General features: G+C 38.1%; 1 protein-coding gene and 1 non-coding gene across 2 annotated transcripts in view; both read left to right on the top strand.

The window, feature by feature from the left end:
* The first annotated feature begins 1,393 nt into the window (after window positions 1-1,393).
* Window positions 1,394-17,518, top strand: part of IARS1 (isoleucyl-tRNA synthetase 1) — an 86,804-nt gene continuing 70,679 nt past the window's right edge. The window contains exons 1-8 of the mRNA XM_065749830.1: window positions 1,394-1,480; window positions 3,733-3,852; window positions 4,345-4,501; window positions 4,951-5,070; window positions 6,668-6,750; window positions 12,071-12,188; window positions 14,795-14,942; window positions 16,850-16,937. Of these exons, the coding sequence (XP_065605902.1) occupies window positions 3,734-3,852; window positions 4,345-4,501; window positions 4,951-5,070; window positions 6,668-6,750; window positions 12,071-12,188; window positions 14,795-14,942; window positions 16,850-16,937 (833 nt within the window). The 5' untranslated portion in view covers window positions 1,394-1,480; window position 3,733. The remainder of the gene's footprint in view (window positions 1,481-3,732; window positions 3,853-4,344; window positions 4,502-4,950; window positions 5,071-6,667; window positions 6,751-12,070; window positions 12,189-14,794; window positions 14,943-16,849; window positions 16,938-17,518) is intronic.
* Window positions 2,350-2,484, top strand: LOC136057262 (small nucleolar RNA SNORA84). The gene has a single exon (XR_010623008.1). It is a non-coding gene; the product is annotated as a small nucleolar RNA SNORA84 (small nucleolar RNA).

Below are 17,518 nucleotides of genomic sequence, written 5' to 3'. Positions count from 1 at the left end.
GCCTTAATATAGGAATCATAGCACTCGTTTAGTGTTAATTAGTTTTTCAGCTTAAGAAGAAGCATTCCTTCCAAGGGAGGGAATGAGCTGTAGTCCACCTCAGCCAGTGTTTCACCTGCAGTGATCAGTTCATACAAGTTAATTTTAGTACACTTTCCCAAACGTGTCCTTACATACTGGACTCAGCTTGAGTTCATTTACCAGCAAGACAATTCAAAGTTGTTGCTTCCCAGTTTCCTGGTTTAGATTCCTCTTCTGCTCACTTTAGGACATATTTTTTCTGTAAGAAAAGTCTGGAACTCATTGCTTTTGTTGCCATTGAATAGATTAGTCAAATAATCAGGCCGTTATTGGTCGGCTAGGTGACAACATCAATTTTCTGTTACTATTGAGTACAAAGTTTTTGTGATAGCAGTCATGTTTTTCATTCTTTTCTGATGTAATTTTTCTTAGGAATTGCAGGAGAGATTAGGGAGATAAATGAAGGAAGATGGCCAATAGGATGGTAACCTTGTCCTTTTGGTCACTCAGAATACACGTTCATTCTTGCATTTCTGATTATGTGTTGGTTCACAGCAGCTGCTAGTTAGAGCAGGACAATATTATTCACTTCAAAAAGGGTTTTGAAGGGTAACTGCCTGTTATAATTTTTTTCTCACCTGTTCTTAGGACTTTGGTTGGCATTGCAGCTTTATTCCCTATGTAAGATTCTCTGAAGGGTGTTTGTTCTGTAGCTTACTGTTCTGTGCCCACCTGTCCTTTTCATTTTAAACATCATTCTTTCCATCCTTTCCAGAAGTGGATGCTCTTGATAATCAGGTGATAATTTAGATGATTTTTACCCCAGAAATTGCCCTACTTCAAATCTCACTGCATTAAAAGGCAGAAGTCTGAGAGTCTGTTCTATGTGAGTATAAAGTGATGCTTTATTAACAGTGGGAGGGGGTGTGTAGATGAAAGGAGGCTTCTTCTAGTGTGCAGAAGGAAGGAAGGTCAGACATAGGTCTTGTGGAATAGCTTGTTGGGCACTATGGTTGGAACAAGGATAAGAGGATAAACATAAACCCTTTGAGGCTGGGAGACCTCTATTGTAGAATGTGGTACATTTGTTAGACTTTACTGCTTGTGAAGGTACCACTTAGTGTGCTTTTTATTCATGAGTTATTTTCAATTTTTCTGTCAAAAGTGAGTAATGATCTTGAAATCCACTTTGTGTTAATTGTTAGTAATATGTGCTGTGTTGTCAAGTGCATTTCTGAAATCTTTGTTCATTCATAGTAAGATTTTTGCTGATTTTTTTTGTTGAATAATTTTTTTATGTTAATATTAAAGAAGAGCCGTTCTAACTGACTTACATGGTTTTAATGCTTGTGTATTCTTTTATTCTAGATAAGCTCCTCAGCGTAAGTTTGAGACTTCTGTAGAACAATCTGCAGACTTTGATGCCTTTACTGCTGAATGTTACTATCTTTTAGAAAAAGTAAGTGTCCTTTTAGGAAGAATAAAACATTCCTTGGTGTACTGTCTTAAACTATCATTCCTTTTTTTTTTGTCAGATGAAAATGGGCAGAGAAACAAGAGCTGTTTTCATAATCTGTTTGTAAATTTGATGTCTTGCATGAAAGTGCTCTATTATTGAGCAGCTCTCCTATGAGGACAGGCAACATTTCAGTACCTGGAGGGGACCTGCAGGAAATGTGGGGAAGGGACTCTTTGTCAGGGAATGCAGGCATAGGATAAGGAGGGATGGCTTTAATCGAAAAGGATAGATGTAGATGAGGCCTTAGGTAGAAGTTATTTACTCAGAGGGTGGTGAGGTGCTGGTGTGCTGCCAGGAGGGCTGTGGGTGCCCCAATCCTGGAGGTATTCATGATCAGGTTGGAGGGGGCTCTGAGCAACCCTAATGGGCTTGAAAGTTCCTTCCCACCCCAAACCACACTATCATTAGATATGTTTGTATAATCATTTTAGTGATGTTAGTTGTGATGTTTTCCCTCAGTCTGTATTCAAAGTGATGAGATTCATTTGATTTTTCTTGTTTTTAAAATACTTACATTGTTTATAGTTGTGAATTCTTTCTTTTTTTCTTTGAGTATGTTGAATTATCGTGCATCAGTGTGTTAAACTTGTTCTGTTTTTGCTGTACACAGATTTAACTTTTTGGTCAGCTGGCTGAGATGTGCTTGGGTTTTAAATCAGATTTATCTTTTTAGAATTCTGTTCTTTATCTGGAAAAAACTGGCAGTGACTAACTTTTGTATAGTAACTACCACCAGTAATTGTTTTTTAGCTCCAGTTCTGAATAATGGACTTTCCTTGTACTTACTATTGGAAAGAGTATGAATTTGTGGCCTGTGGTTACTGGACACTGGTTTGTGCATGCAGTGCTTCAGTTGGTAGAAATGGCCCGAAAGTGATACTGTGATTTACGCATGGAGTCTGTGATACGTGAGCAGCTTCCATAGCCCGGTTGCAGTTACAGACCCAACCCTAAATATGAATTTAACTTTTCATATTAGCTGAGCATGCTGTCAAAACCTTTGTAAAAACCATCACTATTTTAGGTGTTACTCAAGTAAGTTGATTTCTAGGAAATTAACTATAAGAATGAATTGTTTTATCATCTCCATCATCTCTGATGCTCTGAATCTTGCATCAGGTACAGAAGACCAGACATGTCTGTTTCTAATGATGCTGAAAGTTCTCTATGTTGCTATAGCAGAAATGCTAAGACACAGCTTGAAGCAGTGATGGAGCACCTGGTGGGAAGGCAGGGCCAACCCAGGGGAGTACAGGTGTATCGATGCTCTTGAATAATTGAAGGGCTGGAACCAGGATCTACCCCTTCCCAGACCTTATTTAAGGGTTGGCAGTGGAGGCAAGGGTATCTCACTGGAGATCCCTGTGTACCTGATCCCTGAGACCTGTTGGGTGTAATCAGAGTTTCTTCCTTTGTTTCTGTGTTCATGGCTCCTGCCCTTGGGCTTGTCCTTGCTTGCTGTAGCCTAGGACTTTGCTACTCTGATATCATTGCTGTGCTTCCCATTGTGTTATAGCACTAGATTGGTGAAAAAAGCATTTGTGTAATTTTGCTTGTAGTGATTTTTGTCAACTTAGGTAGAATTGAAAGGGTTCTGTTCGCCCTTTCAGAAGCAGCCAAATAAAAGACTGTCAGGAAGTAGCCAGTAAGAATTAACGAGTTCTGCTATAACTGTAGCATGAAAGAGGGGGAAAGCCTGTTCTCCATAAGTACTTCTGAAGATAGAGCCCAGCTGAAGTCCTCCAGGTTTGTCTTTATCTGTTCAATTTCTTCTTCTCCCAATCTTCTGTTACAGCATGTTTTATTTACTCTGTCTGAACTCTAACCTGGTTTTAGTTATTCTACATGGAAAAAATCATGTTTTTAAGCCTTGAAGGAGTAGGTAGTAGGAATAGTTATGGTCCATTTTACTGATTTTTGCTGTCACAACCAAAAAGTAACAAGTCGCTATGAGTGAATAGTGAATGTTTTTCCTGTTACAGAACTGTAGTGTTAACTTATCAGAATTTTAAAGGTGTTTTAAGAATATTGTGTTTACTTACATGTTGATGCTGAAACAAGCTCTTTGGAAGCACTATGGTATGGTTCATTCATATGAATTTGTTAATGAATCAGTTGTTTTTGTTAAGTCACTATTTTCCTTTTGCTCCTGTTAAATGCATGTTTTCTTTGTTTGGTCCTTGCTGAGAAAGAATGGTTCAACAAGTTCCAGAAAACATAAATTTTCCAAATGAGGAAGAGAAGATACTGGAACTCTGGAAGAAGCTTAATTGTTTCCAAGAATGCCTAAAGCAGTCAAAGAACAGACCTAGGTAAGAATCAACTAAAAGCTGGAGTGCTATGTGTGACAATGCAAGGTTGGCTTAGCTGGATTTACTGTTCTTTGGCCTCAGTTCTGTTAACAAAGCCAGTCCCTGAGGAGATAGCAGTTGTGGCTAACACTGCCAGTTACCATGTGTGCTTCAGTTTATGGAGAGTTAGCACTGTGCAGGCAGTAGTAATAAAATTACAGCTTCCTGCTTGGTGGATTTATAAAACAAATCCACATGTAAGAAAGGACAGTTCCTAACTACATCTGCCAGCTATGGAGCAGCATTCTGGTATGTTCAGTAATAATCTTGGTGGGACTGGCAATCAGGAATGGAATGACTGTGCTGACTGATAGGAGATCAAGAAATTGGTGTTGTGTTATTAAGTTGTGTTACTTCTTATTAAAGGAGCATTGGGACAAAGATGTAGTTATCCTCTCTGCAGATTTGATACTCAACTTTTGATTTAATTAATAATGTTGTTTTGTATTGTAGGTTTAACTTCTATGATGGCCCTCCATTTGCTACTGGGCTTCCACACTATGGCCATATTCTTGCAGGAACCATTAAAGACATAGTAACCAGATTTGCTCATCAGAGTGGTTTTCATGTTGACAGAAGATTTGGATGGGATTGCCATGGCTTACCTGTGGTATGTGCAATAAATCTACATACAGATATTTCTATTGGTTTGTCTTCCCCATATGACCAGCTCATTGGTCACGTTGCTTTTGTGCTGACTTTGTTGTGAAAGGAGAAATGTGAGCTCATTGGCTAGTGTGTTGCTCTAGCCTTTGTTTATGTAGAGGTTTCTGGTACTTCCTGTTGATCTGTCAGCCTTCTTTTTCCAGGCACTCATTACCATAACCATGTAATTCTGGTATCTGTTCCAGAGAACTTCTTTTTCTTTAAGATAATAAAGAGACAATCACGGCTGGGTTATCCTTCAAAACATTTTTCAACTGCAATACTCAGGAAAACTCAGGAGGCTAAGACAGGCCCTTCAGTTCCATTGTAATGCACGGAATGCAAAGAAGCTGTTCAGGCAAATTCTGAAAGCTTTGGTATAATTTTTGTTTTGGTTGTTTTCAATGTTTCCAGGAATATGAGATTGACAAGACTTTAGGCATTAAAGGGCCAGAGGATGTGGCGAAGATGGGGATTGCAGAATACAACAACCAGTGCAGAGGAATTGTGATGAGATACTCAAAGGAATGGGAGGTAAGTGAAGGCTCAGTGTGCAGTCTGTTCTGTGTTCGTTAATAGCTTGTGTGTTTACTGGACCTCTTTTTTGTTGCCATTGTATGGGATGAGGAAGCACAGCAGAGGGAGAGCTGACTTAAAGCAGGTATTTCTGTGCTGTGTTTCTGGAGTCACGATGTGGAATCAACAGTGCAGCCTGTTTCAGTTCCAGCAGTTGTTTATCTGTGCTCAAATTCCATATTTCAAAAGTGTCAGTGATTCTTGGTTGCATTTTTAAATAACTTTGCAAAACGTTGACTCCAGTTGATGCTTTTTCTCCATGTCTGTTTTAAATGCATCTGTTTAAGCATTGTGCTTTCAGCAGGTGGTATTTAGTCTGAACATATAGTCTTCTAGGTGGTAGGTAGATTTTTGTATTTGTTTTTATTGCTTATTATTTGTTTGTATGTGGGAGTGAACATACGTGTATTTCAGACAATTAATGACAATAATTAGTTTAAATCTTTGTGATTGGCTGGAAATAAATTCAGTTGTTTTGTGACAGTGTCAGGAGAGGGATTCCCAAAATATATCTTGGAGATATATTTCATTTTCTGTCTTCAGTAGCTAAAAATTTTTTGAATGGTACTGGGGGGGGAGCAGGGGAGGGGAAAGGGAAAAGGGAAGAATTGCCTGAATGCATGAGGTCCTTCATTGCTGACACCGAATTTAATACTTCTTGAATTCTTACACTGATCAGTCCCAGAATTTGTACCTTAATAGTTGAGTGTCAAAGTGTCTTAGGGGTTGGGGAAAAAAAGGCTGTATTGCAGGGTCTCAAGGGGCTCAAGCGTTCTGAGAAAATACAGCAATGAGAGAATTCATTGGATTTTTTTTTTCACCTACTAGCTTGACATTCAGTGTGGCCAGGGTGTGGCTGTGTTGTGATAGGTGTCTCTGGGCTCTGTTATTTGTAGAGCTGACAGTTGGTAAGTTGTGGAATTAGCAGGAGAGTAATGCGGTTCCATGTGAATCCCAGAGTATGTTTCTTAATTGAGATTTCATGAAGCCACATCCACTGGCACAGAATAATCTGTCCTGAGGCAGAGACTGCTGCCTGTCAGTATTTTCTTTGGTGACCCTGTCATATCTCTGGCAAGTCAAGGGAGGCAGTTGGCCCTAAATAAATTTTAAGTCCTTGTGACATATCTATTATTTTCACTATTTCTTTTTCTCCAGATTACATCATGACTTGTTACAGCTGCAAGCTGATAGACTGCATTCTGGACTGGACTGTCTGGAAGCAGAAATAGAGAACGTGACTAATCAAAAGCCATTTTCAGGCATTTGAACCTCAGCTGAAGCTTGAAAATATTTCTTAACTGCTGTGTCATGATGGACTGTTTGTGGTCTTGGTTCTAAACAATTATGTCAGTGGCTTCATTCTTTGCTCATTTCTTTCTTGAAATACAGTATTTTGAATTGTGTCAGACTTAAACATTACATAGATGTGTTTCACTGATGGGGGACAGCACTGCACTTCTAAAATCAGGCTGTTTTATGGAGTATTAGGAATGTACTGTCATCCTTAATGTGAAGATGTCTTCTCATCTGTGTTCCTGTGTTTTCTCAACAGTTCAATGTTACCAGATTGGGACGCTGGATTGATTTTGAAAATGACTATAAAACACTTTATCCTGAATTCATGGAGTCTGTGTGGTAAGTAACTCGTATTCATTGAGTACATGCTATGTGAATTTGAAGCCTTAAAAAGGTTAAGGTAAATCAAATGGAGTTAATACCTGGGGAACTGGCAGTGCTGGGTTCTTCACATTGTTAGAATTACAAAGTGAACTACAGTGAAGGGTTTGGCAGAGTATGTGCTGACTAAAATCCATTGAAAAGCCAACTAGATGCATAGTGAAGTGTTACTGATATTCTTTAATGTTAGTTTTACTGATAACCTTTAATTATATAGCTGTGTGGTTTCATATGTAATTAAGTAGTACATCCAGGTATGATAAAAGGCTTACAAAACATCCAGATGTCTCTTGGAGCCATTGATGCTAGTGAGTTCATGATGAATAGTGAAAGGATGGGCAGTGAGAAAGAAGCTGATATATAACTAATTCAGTCAAAGAAACCATGCTTAATGATAAAAGAGAAACTGTCAAGAAACCTGTAAACCTGTCTTCATGTAAAATTACCTAGTGGCACTGTAATCCTGTTTAACTAGTTTCTTCCAAGGACCATTTTAAAACAAGCTTGACTTGTATTGGTTCCAGGGTCTCTTTCAACATCCCAAGCCATTTTTGATGGTGGTATTTATTTATTTATTTATTTTTACTTTTTTTCCTTCTTAGAAAGGAAGGCTTTCACTTGTCTCAAGGAAGTTGTTTGCTCTGAGGTCAGAGCTGAGGTTTGTTTCTGAGTCTGTTGGTTTGGAATGTTTTTTTTCCCCTGTGCTCATGGAATTAGTTGAACAGCTTTGTATTGCCATCTGGTGGCTAAAATTGCCAGTTGCAGTTTGAACGTAATTCAGTTTTTATAATGATTAAGAGCTTTTTTTGCTTGTGCAGCGCAAAGTTGCACAATCCTTGTGTAAAATTGGTGTCAGGAACCTTCTCTAGCTGCTTCTGTGCTCTAGGAAGTTGTTCTTCTAATCTGTTGTGGTATCATTAGGTGCTGGGGGAGAAGAGAGGGGAAGGGTGTTCTTAGTTATGGCAGAAAATGAGAACTTTACGTGATAATGCCTGTGCTACTTACTGTGAAAATACAGCGTGAGGATTTTGGTCCATTTCTGTCCCCTGCCCCTCTTCTAAACTGTCTCTGCTGTGGTTTCAGTTTTCCTTTTGGGGTCGTTATTTAGAGAAGACCTCTGCTTCCTTCCTTAACAGAAATGTCCTTCAGCCTTGTAACCCCATCCTCCTCTCTTCTGTAATAGTGTCAGGCTTGGGGTGCCACTGCCCTGCTTCTGGGGTGCAGCTTTGGAGCTTGTGAGTAGCTTTCTGGAACTGGAACGTTTGCCTTGGTTTTCCAGGCTGTTCTACCACTGCTTCTTGGATGTGGTCTTGCTTTTTTTTTTTTTTTTTTTTGGTACTGTAGAGTTCTGTTACTTATTGTCAGTGTTCAGCTGCCCTTGTTGTAAAGATCACAGTAACTGGATTATGTCCTTGTTTTTTCTAACTACTTTTTTTCTGCATGTAGAGTTAATCCAACACTAGAGCAGGATGTCTTCAAAACAGCAGATCTCTGCTTTCTCTTAGGAGTCAGTACTGTATTTTGTGTATTCCCTGGCTCTTCAGTGGTTCATTAGAGGGATAGTGTTCAGAAGAAAGGATTCTTTTTTTTTTTTTGTAGCCATTTTTTCATCATGTGTTTAGCACTCTAGGCCTCTGGTGGTGGTTTTCTTTTCACTATGCTAGTCTTGGTTTCATCCCCTTTACCGGTATTTTAAAGGAGTAATTGACTGAATTTTTGATTAAGTTGATTGTTGGGTAAGTCTAGCATCAGTTTTGCACATGTCTATTTTGCTACAAGAACATTTTGAATTTGATTTGACTGGGAGCCCTTCAGCACACTGATGTGAAGATTACAGCAGGAAATGCCCTCACTGTTGGTAGTTCTCAACTTGGAGAATAGAACTGGAGTAGACTGAGCTCTGTTGAGATTTTACAGATGACCCTCGGAGTGAGACATACATACAGAAAACATCAGGTTTTCTGATTCCCTGTTGCCTGGACATATGCTTTTATTTTCTTTTGAAGGTGTTTCATAAAGATAATATTTAAAGACAAGTTTTCTGTGTTTTGTATTTGGCTTAGGTTCCTCTTATGCTTGTCTTTTTGTCCAGTGTTTGAGTACTTTGTTTTTAATTTCGTCAGTAATTGAGTTCTGTTTTTGGTTCTTCAAACAAACAATATAAATACCAAAAATGGGCATTTCAAATTTGAAAATCATTTTCTGGTATTTCTAATGAATGCTTTCAGTTTCTGGTAAGCGGAGAGACTTTGAATGCTTAAAACCCCATTAAATACTTAGTCACTGCAGACAGAACCTCTTGGTCACTTGAAATCATGTGATAACCCACAGGAAATGGTATGGAGAACTTGAGAAGCTGTAAGATCACATCTTTCTCTTTGACATTAAGCGGATGTACATGTGTGAAGAGGGCAACTTTCCCATCTGTTGGAGGATGGGGATATGGGTTTCCATGTGGGATGCCAAGGGTAGTTGGAGTATCACATTGACCAATGCAGTAACTTTTGGAAGCCAGAACTCCCTTTGTGATGTTCATCTGCTGTATGTGTGACTTGGATTAACTAATATTGTAAAAAAAGTTCTCTCTGTCTTCTTGGAAGTTTTCTCTATGATGAGAGAGAGTGGCAGTCTTGGATACTAACCTGGCTGAACCAGTTGTCATACTCTCATGATACTGAAGGAACAGGAAATGGGTGTTTTCAGTTGGTGCCATGCCTTTGAGAAGTTAGTTTCTTTCACCTTTTGAGAGTGGGATCTGTGTTTACAAATGTCTGAACAGGCCAGAGGAGTTCACCTTTCCCAGACCTTGTTTTTTTTTTCCTGTAAGAGGATGCAAGTGTCCCACAGCCAGGAGGGTGCAATTAAATTTGCACTCACTGTTTGAAGAGAAGTGTGACAAAATTAAGGAAGAGCATTTGATTTTCTTAGGCACATTTGTGCAGAACTTCCTCTGCTTCAGTTTGTGGCCGTAGAACTTCACAGTGAGGGTGAGTGCTGTTATCATAGTGATAATGAGGGCTATTGCATCAAGCAACTGTATTGACTTTGTAATTGAATACTTTGGATTAGTTGTCTGGAAGGAGTGATTGTACAGTGAACTACCTGTGTGTGGTCGATATGTCATGTTTGAGGAATGATCCTTTTGAGTGCTCGTCGTTATTATCCAGCTTTGGAAAATTGGGGCACACTTGGATTGCAGGAAGGGAGAGCTGCCACAAGAGGGAGGTGCTGGCTAGTGTTTTTCACTTGGCAGCTCCATCTAGTGTTCACGTGTGCTGAAGTCTATGGTTATATTTACAGCTGAATTGAATATTCAGTGTTTTACTAAGTAGTTTTTGTCTATGCGGTTAGTAGGCAGTGTTCTTTAAAAAATGAAGCTCTTTTCTGTGGATTTTTTTTAGTTAATTTTGGAAAGCAAGTAGAACACCTTCAGTGTAAATGTTATCACTTGTCACAGTGTGCATTAATTATCCTCTGAGATGATAATCCTACATTTAATTTTTTTTAAACTTGCATGAGAACTTTTCCAATTAACCACCTGAAATCTATACACATAAAATAGATGAAACTATATTCACTGATCTGTATTTTGTTCAAAATGCTTAAATATAAATTGGTACAATCTCAGCTGTAAAATAGATGCACTCACTGATATGCTTTGAATTTGGGTTAGGGATACAGGCAGCCACAGCTTGCCTGTGGATGACATTTGTTACTTTGGCACGGTTACTTTCAAAGTGTGAGTGGAAGGTCAGTCACCTTTGGAGTTCACAGCTCTGGTTTTGATTCTTCCGTGGCAGAACTTGATGCTGCTGAGGGTTTCTTAGATTTTAAAAGTCTTACGGATTGGATTATGTAATTTCTTGCATTAGTGACCACTCAGAGGAAACATTTCTCTTTCAGTAGAGTCCTGTGGATAAGTCTGATTGGATTGCACGTGTCTTTATGTGAATCTGTCATGTTTTCCATGACAACAGGCTGATGCATGTCTTTTGATATTCTTTGATACTGCACTGATTTCTAGCTACAGTAGTTTGCTTTCATTTTGTCTGTCTAAGATTTTTACAATCAAACTTAGAAGATGACACTTATTAGTGGAGGCTTGGATTCTCAAGCACAAAGTGACAGCCTGCAGGGGAAAAAATGCTGCTTGTCAGCTGGGGTTGGTTGCTGAGCAGTGGGCTGTTGATCTGGCAAGGAACACAAAAAAGTGATCAAGAGGCTTTGAAAACATAGTTCAAGTAAAAGAGCTTTTCAAGTCATCAGTCTTTGGTCGCCTCCAACAATTCACAAGAATTTGACTGAAGAAATGCAGGTCTTGAATTTATAGTGATTATTTGAGGGTTACCCTCTCCTGCCTTACTCCTAAGGTAGCTGACCTGCAGGTTGTACCTCTGAATGTGCACATCAGTGAGACCTGGTGAATTTGGACAATCCTGTGAATCTGGTGATATTTAGATACAGAAAACCACAGGGTTTTGTCCATCACACAGACACCTGATCAGCTGCTGTGTAAAGTACATTGCTCTTTCAGCTACTGTTCATCTTGAGCATGGACTTGTATTTCGTATTATGGTATGATGGATATTTTGACTATTTTAAGAAGACATCCAAATATGCTTCAGGCCAAGTTGAAAACTGTATACAAAGAGTTGAAGCTTCAAGTGAAACTGATCTCAGTCTGGAATAAAGTCTGAGGAGAAGTGAGTTTATGAAAGAGGATATTAATGTAACTTATGGCACCGTAAAGCTGGTCTCGTTACTTTGCTTGCTGAGCTGTGTTCTCTTCTGAAAAATACTCTGCACATTGTTAGGATTTACTCAGAATGGGATACAGGTATCTCTAGTACTTTTTTTTTTCTTGCGTTGTCTGCTGGAGCTGGTGTTTCAGGTGTTATAAGTGAGCAACCATGTCACTACTTGTGTATTTAAGCTGTCTGATTTCAGCCTTGTTAATCACTGAAATTTCAGATCATCTTTTTATCCAGGAGATTTAAGAAAGATTATTCAGCACTACTGATTTGTGTTCTGTCTGAATATTGCTCTGTGCTGTGCAATCAGTGTGCAGAAACCCAAACTGTTAGAATCAGCTAAAACTAAAAATTAACCAGGAACATAGACACAATCAATTTTTCTCTTTTCTTCAGATGCAGAAACATCGTCTTTAGTTGATGATTCATTGCTTAGCAATATGCCTTTCAGCACATCACTCCATGCTTTGCTGTTCTATTAAACATGAAATACAAACTATTATTCTGTGTTCTGTGTTTACTTCCAGGTGGGTTTTCAAGCAGCTCTATGACAAAGGACTGGTATATAGAGGTGTTAAAGTCATGCCTTTTTCAACTGCTTGCAATACCCCACTGTCAAACTTTGAGTCCCATCAGAATTACAAGGTAAGTCAGTATATATGTATGTTCATGTTGCAGTCAGGTCTCTACTGTCTTCAACTTAGATTTGGGAGGCTTTGATGGTTCTTTTTTTTTTTTGCTTGATGTATTAGCATGTTATTGCACTCCAAGTTGATAGCCTATTTACCTCACTTTCTACAGAGTTTTATTGCGATTAGATGTGTTTGTTTGGAATATTTGATCTCTGCCTTCTTCCTTGTTCTTAGTTAATGCTTATGTGAGTTGTATACTTCGCTTTAGTCTGCTAAATTAATTTTAATTCCTCTTCTGACTCTCAAGATGAGTAAATACTTCTCTTGTAAATACTAAGAGGAGTGCTGTAGCTGTCCCTGGTTGTGCAGATCTGGAAAGAGGAGGGTCACTGGTGAAGGTGAAATCTTTTGTCAGTGTATTAGTAAGAATCATCGAAGATCATGTTTGGTTACAGCATGTAGCAATCTTTAATTTAGGATGATAAACTCCAGTACAAAGAAAAGTATATGAAACATTATGTGGCAGTCTCTTAAAGCAAATTACTGGATGCATCCTTTACTTGGAACAAATTCATGATTGCATACATGAGGGCAGTGGTTATGTCCTAATCTTTCAAATTTAGAGGTTTTGTATCCTTTCCAATCCCCACCCAGGCCTCCATATCCTTATAGCATAAATCTTTCACTTACGCTGTTACAGCAGAATGCTAGCACAAATTGTACATCTGGTCTCTTTTACTTCTTGCCTAATAAAGGCCAATCTGCTGGCCAGAAATAGTGTTTTTGAAACAACTGCTTAAATGCACTTGTATAATGCAGCCCACAAATACTAATGCTTTTATATTTCAGAGTTTCAGTTGACCATGCTGAAGAGTAGAGGACTGGAATAGTGGGATCTGCAAAGATCTTGATATTTCTGTTTGTGAAAGTTGAAGTAATAAGTACAAGCTGAACTTAATAAGTACAAGCAAAGCAACTGGCATTTCATATAGGCTCAGATTAATGAGCTTTCTTTAGAACAAGAAGTGTTTTTGTGGGTCCACTTTACATGGAACAAAGATCTCTTCTCCTCAAAATTTTAACAAAATACTTAGATGCTGTTTCTTGCTGTATAACCAGTACAGTGTAGGCTTGTGTTAGCTGCTGTGCTGCTGCATGCAAAAAGAATCTTTGTTTGAGGTGGTATTTTGGAGATAAGAGTGTTGAGAGTCTGTGAGCTGGTAAGATTTATTCTTAGCAAGATCTGTCATTTCTGGGAATAAGGCAGCTGTTATCTTCCTTGATGTGGAAAGCAGACTTTAGATTCTCTTTATTGATCCTGTGAGAAATAGGACACAGGAAGTATGTTTAGAAATGAAATGTCTAGTGTAGGCTTGAGTAAATGATGTCAGTATCTGGTATTATGTAAAAGCTGAAGAATTTTTCTGTGACTTAAAGCAGGTTTAATTTTGTGAGCATTGTTTGAAAGCTTCATTATTATTATTATAAAGGCCATGATAATGATTTTTTTCTCTACCTGGTTAACTTAGTGCTTCAGAAAGCCGAATGAATAACCTACAGTCTTGTTTCTCAATTGTTAAGAGACAGAGCTGCAGTGATAGCTCAATCTTTGCTTGGTATTGAGTGCAGTTCAAGAGTTATGTAATATTTATGTTTTACTGTTGACTGCACCAGATGTTCACAGAAAATTCCCTCTGGAACAGCCCTCAGCTCAGACATAAATAGCTGTCTGTCCTGTGGAGCAATTAACTGTTCCATGATGCTGGATGGGACCCAGAGTGCCTTGCATTAGAAATGATGAGGGGGTAGGACCTATTTGTATCATTAGGGCCTGTGCATGAGACATCTATTTTTTTTTTTATTTGGCGCTTAAAATTAATAGTGAATGTTTAATGTGTGCGAAGTTTAATTTGTTTTTTCAAATAAATGAAATATGAAGTGAGCAAATAAGATTGTAATTACCTGAAAGAAAAGGCTGTTTTCAGGGGGCTCTTTTGAGTCCTTTGGAGGCTGTTTCATAGTGCAGGTGACAAAGATTGTTTCTTCCTTGGGACTTTTATTCTTAGGTATTGATGTACCCTTTTGTTTTTCTTTAGGTAACCTAAAGTTTTATTTTTCCTTCCTAATGATGGTTTCTTAATAAGATATTGAATCTTCTCAAGCGACATCTGTTCTTCCTGTTCTCTGACTCTAGAGGAATAAAAGGGGAAAAAGGTTGTTGTAGCTGTAGCTGCTGATAGCCTTGACAGTTGAGATTAATTACAGACTAGATAAAAGGGATTAGGAAGGAGGTACCTGAGGGAACTGGCATTCAGCTCTCTTGTGTTTTGGCAGCTAATTCTCCAAATTTCACTGCCAACCCCAGTGTTGAACAGTGTGGCATTGTCAGACTGATAGTATATGCTGGTGTGATGATGGGATGCTGCGACTTGTGTTCTTTTCAAACTTTATGCTGCCTCTTCACATTCTTCACATTCTGCCACTACAGAGATGTAATAGGCAAGTTGCAAGGCAGTGGACAGCACCAATAATAACTATTAATTAGATTTGTATTTTTTCACTTAACGCATGTAGTAAAGGTTTGTTCTTTCTCCTTTTCACTTTATCTTGCCCGTTAAGGATGTTCAAGACCCTTCAGTGATTGTGAGTTTCCCACTGGATGAAGATGCAGGTGTCTCTCTTGTTGCTTGGACCACTACGCCTTGGACCTTACCTAGCAATCTAGCCCTTTGTGTTAACCCAGAATTACAATATGTAAAATTGAGAGGCAAGTGTTAAATTAAGGTGATATATAACAAGCTTCTTTCTTCAGCATCTTTGAATGTCTACTTGCATTTTTTTTGATAGCTTGTTTATTTATACTAAGTTGACAGTGCTTTGCTTGGACTGGATTGGTGTTCTAGATGAGATATACTTCCTATGTGGCTGGTGGTTTCCAACTGTTGTGTTTTTGTTTTACATGCATTCTGAGGGTTGCTTCCTAATACATATTGATATCTGAAATGGTGAACATGAAGAAATGTTTTATTTGGCTTTAAGTCATCAATGTCCTTCAAACATGCAAGTGTGACTGGGTGCCCCTAGCTTCTTTGCCCCCATTTTTGAAGCTCTGACTCAGACTTGTGTGTGACAAGTAATTTGCAGTAACGGAACACTTTTATTGTCTTAACAAACATGAGATGGCCATTGCCTGTCTGAAGTGTTTTTTTTTTTTTTAGCACAAATGTAAAGCAAGGTGCATACTGCAATTTTTATTTTCTTTTCAATGTGTGGATACATTTTACTGAGTATTACAGCTTGGATGAGTTGCTTATCACTGTCAAAATGACTTAGGCTACAAGGCAGTCTCTTTCAAGAGAGCACCCATTATCTCAAGAGTTGTGTGTAGCAGACCATGTAGGTAGCCTATACAGTACAAGCTCTAGCTTTTCATGTTACTGTTTCAAATAGCTTTCCAATTGCAGTTCCAGTTTTGTTAGTTGGAAGGAGAGCATTTGTTTTAGTTTTGAAATGCAATCCTCTTTATTTTTTTCTATTAAAAACTTAATAAAAAGAAAAGAAATAAACAGGGTTTTTGGACACAAGTATGCTTGCATTGCTGTTCTCAGGTTCTTCCAAACTTCTGACCTCTTCTGACTTCTCAGTGTATGTAAACAAAAATGGAGATTCAAGATAACAATGGCATTTAATCTGGGTTTAGAAAATGCCAAAGGTATAATTTCCACTTCCAACACAAACATGTGAATCTAATTATTGCTGAAGGTGGCAGATAGGCAGATAGGGAAATTTGAGGAGTTCTTTACAATAAACTCCAGGTACTTGAGGTTTCCTTTGTGTTGTGGGAGAACTGTATTGATTCTGGTGTTCCAAAATTTTGACTTACATTTGATCTGCTCGAGAGTTATTGACAGCTCTCAGGAACAACACCGATATCTGCCTGGAAAGCTTCTTCTTTTGGAGCTACTTACATCTTGTCTTCAGCAGATATATTTATAGGAAGACATAAGGACACGACAGCTTTATGGCTGACTAGAGGTCAGTGATAATGAACAAATGCTAAATGTGCCCATAAAAATACTAAAATTCCTTCAGGACAAGTTTGAGTGATATTTATGGTCAAACTTCAGAGATCAGGTTTTTTGAGGGGTAGGAAATGGTCTTTTTTCATTTTTATTTATTTCTTTTAGTGTAAGATTGATTGAAATAATAAATTTCAGAAAGACAGCAAAAAGGAGTGCAGTCATTACAAGAAATGTCAGGTTAGTTGTATTTATTTGGTAATTGCCCAACTAACTGTAATGCCTCTAATCATTTTGGTCTGTTTCAGTTACCTGTTCTGAAACTTTTCAGTTCTTCTTTGGCACAGTGACAGTACACAAGTTAGGGTGTTACTGCCTCTTTGACAAGAAGAAAAGGCTGAAGAACATTGTACTAGGCTTTCTCCTGTGCTATCCCTTTAAGCTTAGCTTCTGAAAAGTCTATTTATAAAGTGTCTGTATGGGGAAGAAAAAAATGGAAAGTAGCAGTTGATCAGTAAGAGTGTTCTGGACACTTTTGTAGCTCATTTGATACCATATTGCATAAACAGAAGTTTTTGTAATGGTGTAAATGAGGATATTAAACTAAGATACAAATATATGTATTTATAACTTGTTGCTTTGTTTTATGTTCTAGATAAGGCTACAGGGAAGATTTACATCTTGATGGAATCCAGGCTGATAGCACTATACAAATCTGATAGTGAATATGAGATACTGGACAGGCAAGTACAGAAATTATGGCACACTTGTTATTCTTATAGCTCAGAAGTTAGATGTTTTAGAAGTTGTATTTTGTAGTTAGCTAAAGGTAAGTTTTGCTATGTGCTGAAACTGTGTATACATATCTTGAAAATCTATGGAAGAGATTGGAAGTTGCTAGGATGAATTGATCTTGTATATGAATGAAAGTTTGATTGGATTACTGTTTCATAGGGAAAACCCCAAAGATGCCTTAGTCTGTCCTTCACTTTGTTTATCTTTTATTTTCTTATGAAGAACATTATTAATTTATAGGACTTCTAGTTTTTGAGACTTAGATGTGGAAAACATCTTAAAAATCATGGAAATATTTGGAGGGAAATGGATGAATAAAACCATTCCCTTCAGCAAACAAATACTGTCTCAGTAGAATCATCTACCCAAGTTATGTAGTTAGTGGCAGTTACTGTTTCTGGAAAGGGCTTATTCATCTTGTTTGAATTGAAAAATGGGGATGCTTAAATTGATGCTCATTTTATTCGGTCTTTGATAGTAATTAAAAAAAAAAACCTAGTGATGAGCCTTATTCTCTGGCAGTAGATAT

Source organism: Cyrtonyx montezumae, unplaced genomic scaffold, assembly GCF_038088225.1.
Source record: "Cyrtonyx montezumae isolate F1298 unplaced genomic scaffold, pur_monq_1.0 scaffold_6, whole genome shotgun sequence".
Lineage (NCBI taxonomy): Eukaryota > Metazoa > Chordata > Aves > Galliformes > Odontophoridae > Cyrtonyx > Cyrtonyx montezumae.
This window is presented reverse-complemented; position numbering and strand designations above follow the sequence as displayed.